The following is a 20700-nucleotide window of genomic DNA, read 5'->3' as shown; positions in this document are numbered from 1 at the left end:
CTACATCTGTAAATTATCCTCTGACTTCCTTTCCTTCTATGAAATAGTGCTTATATTTTGCAGAAGCAGCAATGACTTCTGTAGATCAACTATGATATGTTATTTCAATATATTTCAATAATAATAATATGTTGTTATTATTATTTCAGCACTAAAAACCAATCTACCGGCACTTACATTTTCTCTTCGAGGATAAAAATGTTTACTTGAATATTAATGGTCTTTGTTGAGAGCCAGTATGTGTAGTGGTTATGGTGCTGCGCAAGGAGCAGGAAACCCAGGTTCTAGTTCCCCCTTAGGCAAGGAAAGCCAGCTGTCTGACCTTGGGCCCACCCAGCTCTTCCTCTCAGCCCTAATCAGCATCAGGCTCTGCAACAAGCCAGCTGAAAAGTAAAACTCCTTGTCACATCATGCATTGATAGCTTTGCCATGCGAACTGAAGCGAATGCAGTATACCTGCAACCAAATGGGACAAATGCTAGGAACAACATTATTAATGGTCTTGGTATTTAGAAATATAAGCCTCCATAAATTTCTTGGTATTTAGAAATATAAGCCTCCATGAAACTACTTCTCCATGCGCTATTCCCACTCCTCGATACCTCCAAAGCATCTTGAATCTGGCCATACAACCATCTTCATTCCTGCTGGTGTTGGAAGGCCAAGAATGATACATCCACCAGTATTTCCTTGAGCCAATCAATAGGAAAATGCAAAAATGGTCATTCAGTCAATGTCCCACCTAGGAGCTATGGCAGAGGAATAACAATAATTTTGGAATAACAAACATTCCTTGCTTCACCATCCACAAAAACAGGGTGAACACTGCTGATCTCTCTCCCCATTTTCAGCATATGCTGGAAAATATGTGCTCCTCTGTATCAAGGTACACCTCCTGGCAGTATGAGCAAACATGGCCAATAGTAAGGAGCTAGAAGTTTGTATTTCATAAACATCTGGATTAGATGTTCATGCTCTGGCAGTATAACAAAAAAAAAAAAGTATCTGTATAATGCTGTATAATAACTGATGCCCTGTGGATTGCTAGGTCTGGCTATGATGGGCCACACGATCCACAGCATCTGGAGGCTGGGAGTTACATCATGGGTATTCAAGCATGTTTCACATGGATTTCTTTAGCTACTCCACTTTCTAAGGACTCTAAGCCACGTACAACCTAACATCCATAAACATATAAAATAAAAATCAAAGCATATCCACATATATCAATAAACACCAGGAGCATCACTTAATAATCACCAAAAGACAAAAACCAATAGCAGAGAGAACAACATTAAAATAACCCAATTCCAAAGGCCTGATAAATAGCCAGGTTTGATGCCTTTTTAAAAAACCAATAAGGTAGGAGCCATTTAGATTTCTGGGAGAATGTTGTTTCACAGATTGGGGATAGCCATGGAAAAGGCTCACTTCCATGACCTCTGTAGAGGAGAATCCCTGAGCGAAGAGACTAAGAGCCCGCTCTACCAGATCTTATTGGATGGACAAATACAATTGGGAGTAGGCAGTCCCACATATATCCAGGTCCTGAGCCATGAAGGACTTTAAATGTGATCATCAGCACCTTCAACTGCATTCAGAAGCCAACTGGCAATCAGTGCAACTCTTGAAGTAACAGTGTTAAATGGGCAAATTGAGAGGTGCCCATAACTACTTGGGCCACTGCATTCTGGAACAACCGTAGCTTCTGAATGTTCTTCAAAAGCAGGGCCATGTGGTGTGTATTGCAATAGTTCAGGTGACTAAGGCGTGAGTCACTATGAGGAGAACCTCCTGATCCAGGAGAGACAAAAACGGCACACAAGAGGAAGCTGTGCAAAAGTTCTCTTAGGTATAGCTGCTACCTACTCATCAAGCAAGAGCCAGGAATCCAGGAAGACCACAAGTTATAAGCCAATTCCATGTCAGGAAGCAGGCCCCCTTCCTGAACTAAAGGCAGTATTGTCTTGGAATCAGTTCGTTTCCAAACCCACAGCTACTCTGTCTTGCTAAAACTGAGCCTAAGCCTGCTTTTCTCCATCGAGACCCTCATAGCTCCAGGCATCAGGACAATACCTCCACAACATCATCTGTTCCACTGGAGTCAAAATGATATTTGGCCCCATGCTGACAAACAATCTTGCCCAAGTCCATGGTTGTCATGGTGACTATGAATTTCTGGGCCACCTCTTGGCACTCCTCTCAAAGAAGGTGAATTGAAATCCCCCAGTATCCATAAGCCTAGGAAATTCCACTGTCAACTCGACCCTGAAGTCAAGCAGCTCCAGCAGAAATCCACTGTGTAGCAGGGTATATAACAAGAGCAATCCCAACTTTACATAATGTCTCACACTGTTATCTGCAGAACAATACTTCTAAATACTATTACCATCTCCCAGATGACAACTGCCATCCCACTTCCCCTTCCCTGAGCATGCAGGTGATACCAAACCAGAAACCCAGATGTGCACATCTCTAAGAGATTTCTTCCCCTTTACCCATCTAGGTTTCAGAAACTCAAACCAAGTCTGCCCTCTCTTCCATTATAAATTCATGGGAATGAGGGAAGATTTATTATAGGTAGACCTGGCATTCAGCGTTAACAGAGACCAGGCCTCTACAGATCCCGTAACTTTGCCTGAAAGCAGGGCACCAGAAATGGGAACTGGTCTCCAGTACCCAATCCCTTTTCCCCAGGAGTTGCTTGCCCCTATCCCACCAAGTTTCCCTTTATCCATCATTATCTTGATCTTCATCCCTTCTGCCAACCCCCTATCCACTCCCCAAACCCTTAACCCATGACCCAAACCAGGGAGTTGCATTCTACCAGGCAATACTCCAGCCTCTTTAAAAACCTCCACCCACCCCAAGTGGCTGCACTTCCACTTGTCACTTGGCAGCTGTCTCTCTTTGCTACCAAATTTGAACAATTTTCCTCAATCTTCTACATAAGGCCAATATTACTAACTGCACAGTACAGCAGCTTGTGTAATGAATTCACAGATTCCCTAATAAGGAACCAAGCAGTTACAGATCTTTAGTTATTTAAGAACTGACAGTGAGATCTCCTTTTCACACTGTAAGTACTCATTCTCTGTCCTCTGCTGTCCTCTTGACTGAACTCCAAAACCTTACTACTAAAATATTAGAGATGACAACTTAGCCAAATTTGGTGTCAGCAAGAATCCACAAGACCCAACTTTCATTTTGACTATATACCCTTAATACACAGAACTTTTCTCCCTTCTGAGAGTCCCCAGTTGAGATTTCACAGCCAGTCTTTCAAGTAACATTTGACATTGCATTTTTAATAGATTATGACTGCCTCTTCATTACCCGTAGCTGGTTGAATTTCTTCTTCCAGGAACGCAGGCCTGAAAGGTAAATCTCCTTGATAGCCGCATGGCTCAGTTGAAGGTCAATACCTTCTGGAGAGACAGTGAATTGAAATGCCACGGCCTGGTGAGCTTCTGCCATCGTGGGAGGATACTAACTTGTTGGCTAAGCAAAGAAGAGAAACAGAGAGAAAAACAGATGACATAACCAATCTGATACCTTCCAGATGTGATGAAAATGCAACATCTAGAATTGCTCAGTCACTGCTGGGTTACCAGATCTACAAAAATCTAGGCAACCACTAGATGGTGGCAAATATAATTTTCTGTATCTCTTCACTGACATCTAGTGGTCAACAAGATTTGCAGCCCAAATCATGCAACAAGATTGCAGCCCAAATCAGGTAACTCTGGACAAGGCTGATATAAATCCATATCTAATGTTCTCCAAAATTGTTTCAAAGGTATATTAATTTGCGGAATTTATAACCCAGCTTTCACCATCAGCTTATATCAATAACAATAATGCAACAGAAAGAAGACATGCAGTATCTTCCAAACAGCAATAAAACCACCCGTGAAAACTACTGATATTGGGCAGATTAGAAATACATTATAAGGGACAAATGACAAGGAAAAACCTACTGGAAAATAATATTTAAAGGCTGGGAAAGAAATGGGATAAACAAAAAGCAGATGGTTGTTTCAATTTTATCTGATAAAAGAGCCATTAGCCCTTCAGTTAAACAAGATGTAAGAAAAGAGTTCAAGCCGTTCATAAAGACCTCCCTTCGCCCAATAATGAATTCACAGATAAATGAGGGCAAGAGTTTTGTTTACTCAGCTCCCAAGATTCTGTAGCTTAACGTCCCCCCCGCTTTTCTCCCCCTGGCATTAAACCCAATTAATGAAACTCCATGTGCACCTTGCTTCCTTAATCATGTTGGTGTTTAAGACTTGACCCCAGCATGGATAATCCATAGAAAATAGAAAGTGTCCAGACTGAACAGAGGATGATGTCAGCATGCAACCAATGATATAATAAGGCATCCACAGCCATTGTGATAGGTGTATAATAGGGATGTGCTACCATTCAAAAAGATCCTTTGGAGTGGGTATGGGCCCATTACACCTGTCAGTACCTCCTTAAAGAAACTGCATCTGAAAGTATTTAAAGATGAAAAATAAACTAATATTAATCTCTACTATCTTAAAGGCTGCTGGGAAAAAAATCTCTACATACAAAATGGATCTACTGCTTATAGCATCAGACAAGTAATCCCTAAACATCTGGATTTCTCCAGCAGATGCTGGCTTTCATTGAAAGAGTAAAAATTCTAAAGGAGGGCCTTGGGCCTTCTGCACACTATTTCTCACCTACATCCTGCCAGATGCAAGTTTGGCTGCTATGGCAACATTCTCCTGTGCCAAGCAATTACGGGAAATAGCAAGCAATCTAGAAAAAAGAGGGGTAAAAACACCTGGCATAGTAATTCAAGGATACAATTAGTTTGAATAGTTTTAACCTGCTCCTTGCTTGCAGCTTCAGTAATTCTCTCCTTTGTTAATGAAAAGACACTACTAATGAAGCTCAATCCTACTACTGGACAGTACAGACATGGAGTCAATAAATAAAATGTAAAGTCCTGATTACCAGCTGCCATTCAACCTCATTATCTTCTACAAAGAGAATCTAAGAACTTTAGTTCTCAACCCTATTACTGGTACTACTATCAGAAATGCTCTGGAGCTCAGTTGAAGTCATATGGATACGTGTCACCCAGCTTACTTTGCCAGCTGTAAGCAGTCTGTTTCCCCATCCCGAGAGGAGTGCCATCTTGTTTACATAATACAACTGGTAGAGTACCCATGAAGTCAGCACTATGCCAATATGAGGTCACAATATAATGCCTGGAAGGTTTGAATGAAGGGATGAAAAGGATCAAATGAGGATACTTTAGTGACACAATTCATGGCCAATGAATATTTAGGGAAAGCTCCCAAGCAACCATTCCCTATCTCATGCCCATTACATAACGTGGACTAGAACTGTCATATTCCCTAGCCAGGATACCCTTTGGAGAGGCTGCAGATTGGAAATGACAGGACATTTCATTCAACGTATCGGGCAAATACTGTAGAATGCTGGTCAGCATCTTGGAGCCCCGTCCACCTCCAGCCGTTATTCAAACCAACCAGTGTGCCACATGTCATAGCTCTGGATGTAGACTAGAATGAGAACTGATTATAGTGAGGACTACAGTGTTATTGAGTTAAGGGACAGTGGTTGCAAGGGAAAGGTTATGACACACAACACAAAGACATAATGCTCAGTTTTTATTAGATGTTTTGCTACTATAATAGGCAAAATATTAATTTAGATTTAACTTTGGTTTTTGTTTAAAGTTAAGTAAGATGGACAAAACATTTCCCTGTTTGCCACTCCTTTCTCCATTGCTTCCCACCATTTTGTCTGGTGACGCTCCTGAGGTAACATCAAAAGGAACCATAAAGATCCCTGCACTCTGAGCAAAAGCAACTGGGATGCGCTGGAGGGACTGTCACAATGCCCTGCCTCAGATACAGAAATATGAGGCAATTCCTCTAGAAGCCTCTTATTTAATTAAATAGATCCACACCCCTACTACCACTAAGCACCCCTGGAGATTCAGGTGACTGCAGTATTTTCACTGCTAGCTTCTGTGGTTGCTTTCAGATCTCCTAGATAATCAATATAATAAACAACTCTGTATGATAGGCCAGAATTGTTATTCCCATACTGCAGATGAGATATGTGAAGGAGGGCTGAGAAATAGTGGATTGCCTAAAGCTACCTAAAACATTAATCAAGGACTGAGATTTAAATCAAGGACTTCTTAATGGTGGAACGTATTTGATGATCAAGGGATTTGCACTGAGATTTCAACAGGACTACCTATTTCACAGCTTGGACCCAAACTACTATATAAGTTACCTTTAACATGGTGCAAGCAGTTATTTCTGCTTGGAGAGCTATTTTTGGAGGTAGTTTAATTCTTTGCTTCACCACTTAGGGGGTCCAGATTTGGATTTCTCTATAAACACATTATATGCCATCAAAAAAACAAACAGAAAACGTTGTTGCTGTCTAGTGATTGTCCAGATTTCTTAGAACACAAGCCCAATATATATGATAAATGGATAAGATTCTCTAACACTTGAATAAAACGGCAAGCTAGCAAAAATTCTTATAGTGAATAAAGCAAATCATTTCAACCATGCTGAAAGGACTTTCACTTCAAAGCTAACATAACAATAGTAAGAGGGAATTAAAATTGCATGTGGAAAAAGCAATACAGAGGTTGATGATTCCATATTTAGTACACTGAACCAAGCATCAGCAACCTTGGTTTCCATCTCCTTCCCACTCTTTTTCTACTTTACTCTGTCTTGAGCTCTGGGTTGGCATCCAACCTCTCCAGAACCTTTCTACCTCTAGACCCTATTAAATAAAAGGTTTCTGTGATCTGTGAGCTGAATAAGCACAGCAGTTTCTCGCTATGATACTTTGCTATGTTCACATCACACACTAAACTCTAAACCTGGCTTAATAAAACACAAGGCTGTACAGTGTTCACATAACACGCTATGCCCAAACAACTGATATTATGATGTAATACAGTATGTGATTTATCCATCTTGATTAAGACAATGCTCAGGTTTCTATAAAACACTCAACCACAAAGTACTCGATCCTATTTTATTCTAGTCTAGTAGACTGTACGAACCCAGTGATAATGTGGCAAGAGGAAATTATCAAAATCTGAGCAAAAGTTTAAAATGGCATATAAGCTTGATAGATACTAGTGCCAATTGAGCACACTAATTTGGGGATAGAAGAATTCACCCTTCCTAAGATTTGCAAACCTCCTTATCAGCTACATTGCAACACGGATTATGAAAGTCATGAGACTTATAAAATAACCCCTGGAGAAAGCATCTGGAGAAGGTAGGATCAAGTGAACTACAAGCAACAATGATATGAAACAACTGTTAACAATATACCGTTTCTTTCTTAAGCAACAGGGTGTGGACCAAACTGTTCTGGCTAAAGTCCAAATAGGCAAAAGTTGATGCTCTCTGCCCTAGATTCCTTACCTAAAGGAAAAGAGCTTTGTGCAACTTTGTCATGCTCCAGTGTTCAGCTGTGTAATCACAAGTGAGAAGTATATCCCCACACTTGGAGTTCCAAAAAGATGTGGAGTTTCCCAAGTAGGGCAAAAGACCCTTGCATGCCTTCCTTCCACAAAAGAAATGTTTCTGCATTTCATGCGTTTAGTAGTAGCCCCATGGCAGACCAGTTTTTCCTTTTTCTTCAGAAGTTGCTCAGGGTAGTTGAGGGAGTGTTTCTATATATCCAAGGTCCCTTGGAGAAGCAGGCACTAGTCCATTCATTCTGCTAAGCTATGATTTTCTTAACTAAGGCACAATGGGTTGGATTCTCAAACTTGCTAAGCCCAAACCAAATAAACCATATTATGATTTAGGAAGAAGTGAGTACCAGCCATGGTGTAATACAGCCATTCAAATCTCTCCTTAACCAAGGATGTCCCAGAGTTCTTTCTCTATTTACTATTCTATTTCCTATATGGAATAGCAGTATGATCTACTTCAGGTTATTGAAATGAGCATCAAGTACTATATAACTGATTAAAATCATCTGGCTCGTCCTTAGGTCCAACATGATGTTTTCTTGCATAAATTGATAGCTTCCTCTCCTGAAGCAGCAGCACCTCAGCAGTTGTGAACATTTTCAATACTTAAGAGTGGGGGTGTTAATTGGTTAACTTCTACTGTACACTGCTTGCCAAGAGCCGGATGCAGCTGGGCTGGTATATAAAGAAAGAAACTGGATTCTTTTTTCCCATCCAGCAAATATTGTTGCCTTGGACTCAGCCTGCAGCACCAGCAGATTTAAAAATAACTGCTGCAGGGTCTGGAATCTAGGGTGGTGGAGAAGAAATAGGTAGACAAATACATTTGCTTCATGGTATCTGTCTGTCTTCTCCATCCCTTGCAGGATACTTCTGTGGATTGCATTAGTCATTGAGTCAGGCCACAGTCTTAGAACTGAACTCACTTCCCATTGAAATCAGTATGAGTTCATTGACTTTGTTATGTGAACTATTAAAGCTTCAATCCAAATCCTACACCTGGTTTCCTGTACTTTTCCCTTTTAATTTTCAGATCATTAAAAAGCCATTTTTATGGGTGAAAAAAAAAATCTACATCTGGGAGTAAACCCTACTGAATCAGTAAGACATCTGCATAAACATATGTATTTTTGCACTGCTAGCCTTCTACAGGATTAGAATTCAAAACTTCCTTTAGACAATGTTGGTGGGTTGTTTGATTCCATAAAGGGGGAATGGAGTAAATCAGATCTGGTTCTGTTTTGCTAGAACCCCAAGATCCATTAGCTAAAGTCTAAGGCAAAATTAGTATATTTAGAATTTAAAGCCATATTAAATTTGTTTTCAATATAAGAACTAAAAAAAACCCTCATCATTCCAAGTAAAAGTTAACTTGTAATTTCTCAAACTTTTTTCACTTCAGTTTAAAATAGAGGATAAAGAGAATGTCAGTTTTTGCTGTTAAAATTGGGAGTCAACAATCTTAGCTGATGTATTAGAAATCACCTAGAGAACTACCAATAAAACTTTCTCTACTTCTAAATCACAGACTTGTGTGGATTTATGGAAAGAATGCTGGTAGAGGAGAATCCTCCATGCACACAGAGAGCACTTTCAACTGTCATTCTGATTAGCATCATGACAGCAAAACTGAAAATGCAGACTGCAGAGGAGCCAGCCATCACTGTCCAAACCTGCTAATAGAGTGGCTTCCTTTGCAAAACTTGCTGGTCCAAAGCAGGCTATCTCCTTTAACATGTGGCTTGTGAAAAAAGCTAGCATTCTGATTTAGAACAGCAGTCATCCTTGAAAACTGAATAGTGTAAAAGCAGCCCAGACGTATTGCTTAATACCACACCCTCAATCTCTATGATTCTCCTTTGCAGCAAATACACCAGAGTTCAACAACTAGCTTCCAAAAATATAGAACAAATGTTCCCATTTCTATATATATAGAACAAAACATAGGTTTTTTTTCTTTCTTTGAATCATTGTAAATCAGAATTCCATCAATCCTCATACTACAGGCTGAGAAAGAAGATTGATTGGTTTGCAGAAGGCTTTTATATATAAGAACCATTGCAAGTATAGAATCCAACCTATAACATGATACCTGTATGCATGTCTGTAACATCTGGCTTTTCCAGATCATCTTTCCCCAACTTCCCCCAAGAAACTTTCAGCATAGGAAATTGCATATTGTCATGTGTAAAATGTGCTGCTTCTGCTAGAAGTGCTCAAACTGGGCATGAACAAAATAAACTGTTTGGCTTAGCAAATACATGGCCTATCCATTTCTTCCTACAAGTAGCTGGTGCAGCTCCTACTTGAATCAGCAGTGGAAGGGAGAAATCAATTTCTAAAGAATCTCAGCAACTTTTTATTCCAATCCTTCCCAGGGAAATCAAATAAGTTCAAAGCAAAATGAATTGAATTCAGGCTCCAAAACTTATTAGCAAAAATCTTCATCTTACCAATTTTAGAAGTGAATAATGTATGCCCCCCTAGATACTGTTGAAGAGAATTCCCATCATTCTTCAAAACTGGCCATTATCTAAGGCTGATGGGAACTGGAGTTCAACAGTAACTGAAAGGCCACATGATGCCCATCTCAGTCTTAAAGGACTTCATGCTTAGCAGTAACTTTCATCTCTGGATAGTGAGCCTAGAGGTCTGAAATATATTTCATCACATAAGCCAATTGTTTTATGAATATAAGGCAGAGATGCCCAAATGTTCTCAGTTCATGGCATCCTTAGTGTCTCAGTAATTTTTTCACTGCACTCATGGTTTCCAAACTGTGTGCCACGGCCACAGTGATACTAGGCTAGTATCCACACTGTGTGGTGTCCAACAGATGTTGAGTATCACTGTATTTCCCTGAAAAATTGAAAATACCCCATGGTGCCCCTGTGAATTTGCTGCAGTACCCCAGGGTGCCGCAGCATACAGATGTAGGGGTTTCATGGCATCTTGGTAAGAAACAAGCTTACTATAGGAACATTCAATCATTCCAGGAGCCAGACCTAAATAAAAGATACTAGAAGCTACTTCTTGTTAGGCATGGCCAAGTGCATATGCTGTAAACAACCTATATAAAAACTAGACTAACTAGAGACATTTGTCAGTGAACAAATCTGGGGGAAAGTAAATATACTTTTGAATGAAGAATATCATAACTTTAGGCTGTGCTGTTTGTATACACACATCATCACTCAGTTTGAAGATGTATAAATGTAGGACCATGTCAGTTTGAATCGTTGGAAACAACATCTCTGTCAATCCAATCTAAATCTTTCCATAGTTCCCTTAGAGAATAGATCCTCCTGCCTTCTATATGTCCAAGTGAAACTTTCTTGAATTTTGGCATCATTGGCTAGCTGATGTTTGGCCAGTAGAAGGTAGCAAATAATTACATATTTTATTTGGGGTGCTGTCCACAAACAACTAGTGCTGAAGTGCCTCAAGCAATTTGTGGTTCCGGTTTCTTCTTGAACTGGGTTGATGGGATGAACCTGAGTTTTTGCTTTTAAGCATGTGTTTATATTATTTCAATGCTCTGGATTATGTAGTAAAATGTTTGGAGTGCGATTTGGCAAGAGGAGAAAAGAAACATAAACAAAACTGATCCATTATTTACCAACCTTGGTAATCAGTCATATAACAAATCAAATAAATAGAAGTCCCCTACTGCCTTGCTGTTTGGAGGAAGAATGGACATAGGCCTGTTTCATTTTTATTTCTGATTGCCAGTTGTTTTTCTCTGCACCTTAAAAAGACTTTATCCTGGTGTCAAGTTGCAATGTCAACAGGCAGAATTTATAGCAGAGGTATCCAGCAAAGGAAGACCACAATTAATTATTTTCTTAACAACAGATCATAGAGACCAAAATACCTGGCTGGGTGGGTTACAGTCAACCCAGGATGGGTTACAATCCACTGATTCTTTCTCCTGGGTCCAGCAGAATCTTTCCACCTAGTGCTTCTTTCTTCTTCTGGGCCAGTTCCTTTATGCCAATAGTATACACTGCATGTTATGCAAATGAGAAACAAATGGAGTAATTTACAGGACCACATTTTTAAAAGGGGATCTTTCAGTAAAAGAGTTTTCTCACTTAGGGATGGACAATCTGAGGCCACACGGTCCCATAAAAGCCCCAATTCCTTTTTGTTTTTTTCCAGAACTCGCCTTCAGCCATAATTGCTGAAAATATATGGTTTGGTTTCCTGCCCTTAAATTAGGCTTCATATACAAGATCTGCCTGTGGAAGAATGAACAATACTTCCTGCCCGTGTGTATAACTTGCCTCAAACCAATTTGCTTATGGTAGCAAACCCCCACCCCCTACAAATGTAAGGTAAATTCCAGCTACCCAAAGGTTGCCCACCCTGAGCCAGAGAACTAAGGAGTCCTTTCCTGCTGTAGCAAGTTGCCTTGTCTTTCCAAGGATATGTAGCTCGCACTTGAAAAGTCTTATGGCTGCGGTGGGCAACTATTTTGTGCCAATAGCCAGATTCATCTGCACACCCACTGCTTCCAAGAGCTCTGGAAGTATGATATGAAAGCCTATATACTTTCACCATCGCTACCCAATATTTCTTCTAAATGAAGATAAAACTGGATAAAACTGTTCGGAACCACCTCCCACGCCTCTGCATTCCTTCATTCAAGCAATACAAAATATATTATAAAGCACATGACTCACCTCGTTGCTTCCTATCTCTATACTAGGTCAAGGCAATTTAATTTGAATCACTTAAAGGAAGACATAAGGCCATAATGTTACCTAAAAATTAAGCTAAGTCACACACACCTACACACACACACTGACTTAGCCTTCTGCACTCTGAAGCTTTCCAAATGGGTACGTTAATTTTCACTGTCTTGTCCACTGTGGCCATTGGCAGCCTCAAAAAAGAAACAAAAAATGTGTGGCACTCAGCCTACAAAAAGTTGCCTCCCCCACTACAGGAATCTGCTTTATACTGGACCAGTCCACTGTTACATCCAGCTCAATACTATCTATACATTAATTTTTGTAAACACACTTAATTTGGTTATGGAATTAACCTAGTTAGATAACTGGATCTGCACAATACATCGAATCATAAAGATGTGAGTTGGATTCACACCTGATTACTTGCAACAACACAAGACGACTAAGCAAGCTTACCATGTTGTACAAATACAGCCACTGCATCTTTAACTGACCTGCTTAAATGTATCATGAAAATTCAGCCACTGTATCGGACTTCAACTCCATACTTCCTCAGCCAGTATGTATCTTCTTCTATAGCAATGAGAAGGAGAAGAGCTTAAATATAGGTGAAATGTCAAGCCATGTGCAAGATTTTACTAGCTCCTGACTAGGCCTCAGGGCATCTACTGTCATCAACAATAAGGAGGAGGGTGTGTTTTGAAACAGAAGAGTAACACCAGGAAAACATTAGTAGAGGCAGAATGTAGAAGCTTCATAGCTCACAGCCCTACCTACTCAAACAGGATATTCCAAACAAAAACACCTAACTTCCTCTTCCTTCAGCTCCAGTGAACTAACTAAACTATTTATGCTTTGTATTGTGCTTTTAAGCCTTCAAAGTGCTTCACATGTATTCTCTAATAGTAATTTTTACAACAACCCTAATAGGGGATCCAATATTATCTGTCTTTAAAGAACCCTAAGAATCCTACCTTCTAGACTCATCTAATCTAACATTCTTCCAAAGTCTGCATCATCTATTTTCCATTACATTAACATAATTCTTAATTACCAATGCAATCAGAAAATTGCTGTCTTATATGTATATATGAAACTTGAAGAATCACTAATATTAAACTTGCAACAACAAAGCAGTTCTAATTTGTCAGTTTGGTCTGCACTATCCTACTACTATCCTTTTAAAAAAAATTTGCAAGAAGAGAAGGGAAACAGAACTAAAAGGAATTTAGATAAAGATGGAGACAGGAATAATAGACCCTCCTTCTAGTCATTAGAAACATTATCTGTGGTCCAACATGATTCATATTTTGTTCCTAAAAGAGTGCTGAATCACTAGAAGAATTAGATACCAAAAACAAAATGAAAATAGTCCTGTAGTCATATTCAGTGCTTGACTTCAGGACAGAAAATACCTGTAGCTTCCCTCCCCTGCAAATCCTGAACAACAGAATAGACTATTTCTAGGAACTCCTTAAAGTTTAAAGAAGTATGTTAGTGTAATGCTATTCATACACCAGGAATGAAATTCCCACCAGCAGTGACAGACTCTAGATCCAGCTTAGGACCGTGTCCTTGTAATCCTCATCTGTAAACTAGATCTCACCTCTGCCCTATCTCATAAAGGAAATGTACTAAAACTAAAAATGTCATTTTTCTGGAAAAGAAACTATGTTAATTGGTTAGAGCAGAAATATACACCTTTTTCTGAGGCAAGAAGCATGCTGGACCTTTAAATGGCCCATTGGGGGCCATTTGCACTCATTATTACTCAGATGGTAAGCAGGGTCAGGACAAAAGCTAAATTTGATTACATTTCTTTCACATGTACATTTAATTAATAATTAATCTAATTATTTTCCTCTTCTATCATATTAAACATTACAGTATCATAACCATTTTTGAAGACCTCTGGGGGCCACATCTAACACTTTCAGGGACTGTATGCAGCACTGGGACCTGCATCTTTGGGTTAGGGCAAGGTTTACACTGAGTGCAAAAGATCCACTCTTTCTCTCCCAAAGGGACACAGTCCACTGTTATTTCATCTTTGTTTACTGTGGAATGAATAAACAAGTATTGCAAACTTTAAAGCCTCCCTAAAAATATCTACTGGAAATCAGGAGGTGTACTTCCTTGGAGACACCCTCCTCCCACTTACAGATTCTATTTTCTTAGCTAGAAGATGGAGCACATTTCTAAAAGAAAACTAGATCAAATTGGAAAGGAAATCAGGCAATGGCAGGGAAAAGGTGAGCTAGACTCACAAGTCCTGAACTGTGGAGTCAAACTATCAGGGCCTTTTCACACTCCATTCTTCATCCAAGAAGTCAAAAATCATCTTTCTCTCTCCTCTTGCAGCTACCTATCTCCCATTAACCGCTTTAACCCCAAAATATGCAGCACAATATTAATTTAATAATATAAATTTTTCAGTGAACCAGGAGATCCCAGTCCCTCCCACATACCTTTTACCCTCTCACCCTTCTGCAAATTTCAAATAGGCCAATTCCCTTCTCTAGTCCCTCCTAGATGTCAACCCTATTTGAAATTGCAGCTCCATTTACTCCAGTCACCAAATCATTTGGCCACCTTCTCCAAGTTGGTACCTTCCAGATGTACTGAATTGCAATTCTGATCACCCACCCAGCAATTTTGGAGGGCACAAGACTGGGGAAGACTACTTCTCCATCCCTCTTCATACATACTGGTAGACTATTAATTCAAGAGAAATCATTCCATCAGCATTCTCAATGTCCTTCTTCAGCATTATCATTTCTATTTCATCCCCTCTATTTCCTTAGGTTTAACTTCTTATTCCTACCTCTACGGAGGACTGGATGTCTTCAGTGCAGATGAAAAACCCAAAGCCTCCTCCGGGGAATGAGCTTGCAGACTTTTCTGTCAAATCCCTTCCCACTTTAAAACAGGTTGGACCTGTTTCTCCTAATACAACCGATGTTTTGGCTGGTATACCTACTCAACACACACACCCTATACATGGAAAGAAGAGAAAAGAAGGGAGAAAGGGTAGATATGGAACCCCTTGGGATATACAGGATAAAAACATGGGCTGGATGAAGCAACGGAAGGCAACAAACTGCCCTCCAAAATATAGGAATGCTGCAATACTTCAAACTATTCCCCATCAACCCCAAAATATGCAGTAATGGCTTAAACATTGCCTTACTCTACTTATATTCCCTTACTTCAAATGCTCAGTGTTATTCAGTGGAATATTCACTGCTTTCAGACTCCTGCTCAGGATTACTAACACATCCTCTATAGTCACCCATTAATTAGAATTCTTGAGTTGTAATATCTCGATTAAGCTTGTTAGAAATCTCTCTAAGAGAGGGGCAAGAAGTCTTTTGGCAGCCCAGGGTCTGCACTATTTTTATTTTTGTTATTTAACAGACATGTCCCCGCCCATCTCCCCACAACGGGGGACTCTGGGCAGCTTACAACAAACTAAAATCAGAAATACATAATTAAAAGTTATATTATTTTAGTACAATAATATTTTCTGTGCTTGAGTCAATGATATTGCAAAAGTGAGACCAATTTTTATGTTTTGTTCTTTTTAAATTTAGAGAGCAGGGTTTTTCAATTTTTTCAGTTTCACTGTTTTAGGTGCCTTAAATCTGTCTGAAAGCTTAAAGCACCTCATTTCTTTAGTTTCTTGATCTCAATGTTTGTCAGTTTGGTACCTAATTTCCATGGTGTAGTTCCTCAAACACTTTGCAGATAATTCCCTGCCCATTCTAACTTAACTGGCCTGCTCTGATCTGTCATGTACTGTTGTAATCAGTTCAGATGGATTAAGTGGCACAGGTCTACGCATCTTAATTAGGACTTTGCTAATTGTCCTAAAACATTTGCCAGAACTTAGAATTATGAATGTTATAGGAATGAGATATGCAGCAATAAAGATACATAAGCATATAGCATCTAACAGGCATCAGAAAGCATTTTTTAGACCTATTCTTTCAGAACTTCGTTGGTGTAGCACACTGCTGGTCTCCACAGAAACAACACAGGCTTAGAAATAATTCTTTGCCTGAAATAAGGAAGGAATAAATCACGTTACACTGGAAGTTAAGTATATCACATTATCACATTAAAAAAGAAAAAGAAAAGTAGCCACGAGATAATATAAATTTGATTGGAGGAGCAGCATAGACAGGATGTCTTTATTCTATTCCCACTGGCCACTCTCAATTTTTCCATATTTTTCCCTATGAGTGGAATATATATATATATATATATATATAAATAACATTGTATTAAAGATTTTTTACAAAGAACATAAAAACTAACACAAACCTTTGATGGAAACTATGAGTAGAAAATATATTGAGCTGTTTGATTTTAATTACTAAAAAAGTTCATGAAGTAAGAGTTAAGCACCACCCTCTGATAAACTTTGCAATCTCCTACAATTGTAGGGAGACTCACTTGCATTTCAGTGTAACTTTGTTATGGCCCTTACGCTGTTATTTGTAAGATGTATTAAACTTATATCCCATCTTTCCTCCAGAAGTTCAAGGCAATGTATATAACATTCCTACTTCCTATTATTCTCCACAACCATCCTGTGAAGTAGATTCAGCTAAGACAGTGCTTCTCAACCTTGGCTGGCTAGGGAATTCTGGGAGTTGAAGTCCACTCATCTTAAAGTTGCTGGGCTATGAGATAGTGAATACAATGAACTTCTGTGGCTGAGAATCAAACAAAATCTGAGAGTGGATGTCACCCCATCCAGTATTGTATGCCTACACATCATCCAACAGAAATATTTATAAACCACATAAGAAGACTTGGGGTTCTCTTTCCCAGTAATGGACCAGAAAAAATTGAAAGTTAAGTTTTTATAAGCAGGTGAGTTAGTCAACATTTTGTGGGCTAGTAACTTTTACTGAGGTATGTGCAAGGCTGCATTATTTAATGCAGAACAAAAAGATATAATCCTAGGGTACACCCCAACTTTCTTATTCTCACACAATCAAAATAGTAAAAACATGTGTTATGAGGAGCAGAGATGTAAAAACTATCACCACCATCCTTGTAGACAGTTTTATTGACACCTGTCAATTACATATGATTAGATTTATTGCTCTTCCATCCTAGACTTCTCAAAGACAAATATGGAGTTCTCAGCTATGTTTCCAAACTGACAGTGCTTAACTCTATTGCTACAAGACACTGTGTGGCTATTCTTCTTCTCCATCTCTCCTCAAGGATTTTTTGTGTGAAGAAATTATTATTACTATTATTATATTTTTATCCTTCCCTTTTTATATATAACTCAAGGTGGTGAACATACCTAATACTCCTTCCTCCTCCTATTTTCCCCACAACAACCACCCTGTGAAGTGGGTTGGGCTGATAGAGAGTGACTGGTCCAAAGTCACCCAGCGGGCTTTCATGCCTAAGTGTGATGGAATGGAATTATGAAGGTTTATCTCAGGGAGATAAACATTTTCTTAGCTCACCAGAACCGCGTGGGAGGAACAAGAGGATGAGACTGGCACCTCCCTGAGGAATTCACACTGTTGTCACTGGAGGACTTTGGGAACTGGGGTTTTAGACTGGGAAGATTCTTGCTAGAGGTTGTAGCTAATAAACATAGCTGGACTGAATTGGCATTGTCTCTTGGAGTTCCTTAGGCTAGGCCTGACACTAAGGGAGGCCTAGAACTCACAGGCTCCTGGTTTCTAGGCCAATACCTTCAGCACTACACCAAAGTGGCTCTCACTACATATGAAAGCAAAGCAGTAAGAAAATGGGGGAGGAAAAGAGATGACAAAAGATGACATGTCAGGATCACCCTGCATAAAAATCCTTCAATGAGTCAGGAAGCAAATGCATAATGATCACCTCATCTTGAAATACTCCTAGCGTTTCCCATCCAGGCATTGAATAGACCCAAGTCAAATTAATTTCTGCAAGGGTCTTCATCATGTGCCCCCAGTTCTTGCCTTGGGGATTTACTAAAGAGTCAGTTATGTAAAATAGCCATTACAGACTTCTTTATCCTATCTGAAGGATCACTGCCGAATGAGATATGGTTGTGGAGGAGTGGTATAGGAAAAGTTGCTCTACTCCCCTTCTAGGCCTTTTGGCCAGACACCCCCCCCCAAAAAATCTCTTCTGATGTAGTAAGAAGATAAGCAGAAACATAAAAGAGACATAATACCAAAAGTTAACAGCTACTTAATAGAACCACTTAGCCACCTCTTCTTCCCACCTCTCTCTTTTCTCCCCCCACCATGATTTTTATGTCAACAGAGCAGTGATCCCCCCCTCGTCCTTCCTCAGCAGTGGCCCAGACCTGTCCACAAACAGTACCCAATGTAATTAGGCCCTGAGGAAGCAGTGAGGGGGATCAGCCACTCACCCCTCCAACACACTTGGCACCCCCATCCCTTGTCTCTAGACTGGCCAAGCGGCTATATCCCTGTTCTAGTCGCAAATCCTGGACAACAGCCCATTGGGACCATCCCTCCCCCACCCCCCAAAAAGTCAGAATAGGGTGCTGCCATCAGATCCCAAGAGAAAACATCTCGGTCTCAGGGCAGCCGGGAGATGCGTCACCCACCTGCTCCCAATAGGCTCCCCTCTCCTTCTTAAGGAACCCAGAAAGCCAGACTCTCCTGACCCCTACTCCATAAGATTCCCACCCACCTCACCGCCCAGCAGCCCTCCCTCCTTCTTGCTGTAGATGCAATGCGCTCGTGTCCTCTTGCAGGACGCAGCATCCCCGGCTCTTGGCTCAGCCCCTTTTCCCCGGGACCCAGAACGCCCGCACGTGCCTGTTCCCTGCTCCTCTTCCCCCACGGACCTCCTAGGCCCAGTCGACCAGCCCCCTCCCGGGAATCGCCGAGGCGTCCTGGGCAGTACTCACCGTGCCGCCTTGGGGGCGACCTCCGCTCCAGGGCAACCCGACTCACTTCTGGATCCAGCCATGCCCGAACCTCGGGACCGCCTCCGTCACTGCCAGCCCGCCCTCTGGGGTCCCTTCTCCTTGATCCTCCTCTTCCTCCTCCTCTCCATCCTCCTCTTTGCCCGCGCTTCCTTTTCCAGCCTCCGCAGCGGTCTCTCCCCTTTCCCTGGTTCCCTCTCCTGCCCGCCCTGTGTCGTCGTCTACCCCCGCTTCAGCCTGCGTCCCTCAGCCCGTCGCCACTTGCTCGCTCTCCGGCCTTCAGCATCATCGCCCGGCTTCCCACGCCGAGTTCGGCGGTCCAACAATTCTCCCGAAATCCCCCGCGCCGTTTCATTGCTCGCTGGCCGGCCGAGCGGCTGGCCTGTATTGCTACACTGCTGCGTCAGGCTCTGGAGACCTCCCGGGGCGAAGTGGAGGGCGCTTAGAAATGGGCATCTGGATTCCCGGATTTCTTCAGCGGCGAGATGTGATGTCTAATTCTTACACTGCTCTTGTCTGAAGCCAATCCCTGGATTCCCACGCTTCCATCCTTCTCTCTACATGCATGAAGTCGCTGATTGACTGATTGATTGATTATATGCTGTCATGTCAGTATCGACGCTTAGCATCCACATAGATAGATTTTCTCCATGACAATTTATCCCTAACCTGTTCTTTCAAGTCTTCCAATGGTACCCCCATCGCCACTGTAACTGAGTCCATCCACCTTGCTGCAGGTTGTCCTCTTCTCTTTCCTTCCACCTTTCCCAGCATTACAGCCTTTTCCAGAGATCTAGGTCTTTGCCTAATGTGTATGAAGTAGGATAATTTAAGCCTGGTCATTTGTGTCTCAAGTGAGAACTCTGGGTTGTTTTGTTCAATGAACCATTTGTTTGTTTTCTCCACTGTCCATGGTATTCTCAGGAGTCTTCTCCAAACCAAAGTTCAAAGGCGCCAATAGTCTTTCTACCCTATTTCTTTGAAGTCCAACTTTCACTTCCATAGTGCGTCACAGGGAATACCATGGCTTGCTCGATTCTGATCTTTGCAGGCATAGATACATCATGGCATTTTAATATCTTTTCCAAGGTCTTCATAGCTGCTGTACTGGGGGGACATGAAGTTGCTTTTCCCTATTTATTAGAACTAATACCATTTTTCAGGACCTAATAGACATAGTTCCAGCTGGGGGCTTTAAATTTATTTTTAGAGTGGGGAATGTTTGAAGCTATTCTCCGTAGTTCAGTTTCTTCTTCGTATTTAAAGAAGTTAAATTTATGGTGGGGGAAGTGAATGCATTTTAATTCTAGGACGCTTTTCCCAACCTGCTGTGGTCCATCATACCACGCCAGTTTAATAATTGGAGAATACCAGAGCAAGGAAGGCTGTCCACATTTCATGAGCCTGCACATACTCTAAGGCAGTGTTGCCCAAACCTGGCCACTTTAAGATGAGTGGACTTTAACTCCCAGAATTCCCCAGCCAGCCATGGCTGGCTGGGGAATTCTGGGAGTTGAAGTCCACTCATCTTAAAGCGGCCAGGTTTGGGC

The 20700-nt window shown here is 40.9% G+C and overlaps 1 protein-coding gene across 1 annotated transcript in view; it reads right to left on the bottom strand.

Annotated features, from left to right (window-relative positions):
- Positions 1-19395, bottom strand: part of CPT1C (carnitine palmitoyltransferase 1C) — a 42369-nt gene extending 22974 nt beyond the window's left edge. The window contains exons 1-5 of the mRNA XM_007424140.3: positions 19133-19395; positions 15050-15219; positions 12720-12798; positions 11403-11534; positions 3337-3501 (exon numbers count right to left, since the gene is read on the bottom strand). Of these exons, the coding sequence (XP_007424202.1) occupies positions 3337-3477 (141 nt within the window). The 5' untranslated portion in view covers positions 3478-3501; positions 11403-11534; positions 12720-12798; positions 15050-15219; positions 19133-19395. The remainder of the gene's footprint in view (positions 1-3336; positions 3502-11402; positions 11535-12719; positions 12799-15049; positions 15220-19132) is intronic.
- Positions 19396-20700: the final 1305 nt, after the last annotated feature.

This window comes from Python bivittatus, unplaced genomic scaffold (genome assembly GCF_059951505.1).
Source record: "Python bivittatus isolate LINGU-HERP-01145 unplaced genomic scaffold, Pbiv_v1 ctg000410_np1212, whole genome shotgun sequence".
Lineage (NCBI taxonomy): Eukaryota > Metazoa > Chordata > Lepidosauria > Squamata > Pythonidae > Python > Python bivittatus.
This window is presented reverse-complemented; position numbering and strand designations above follow the sequence as displayed.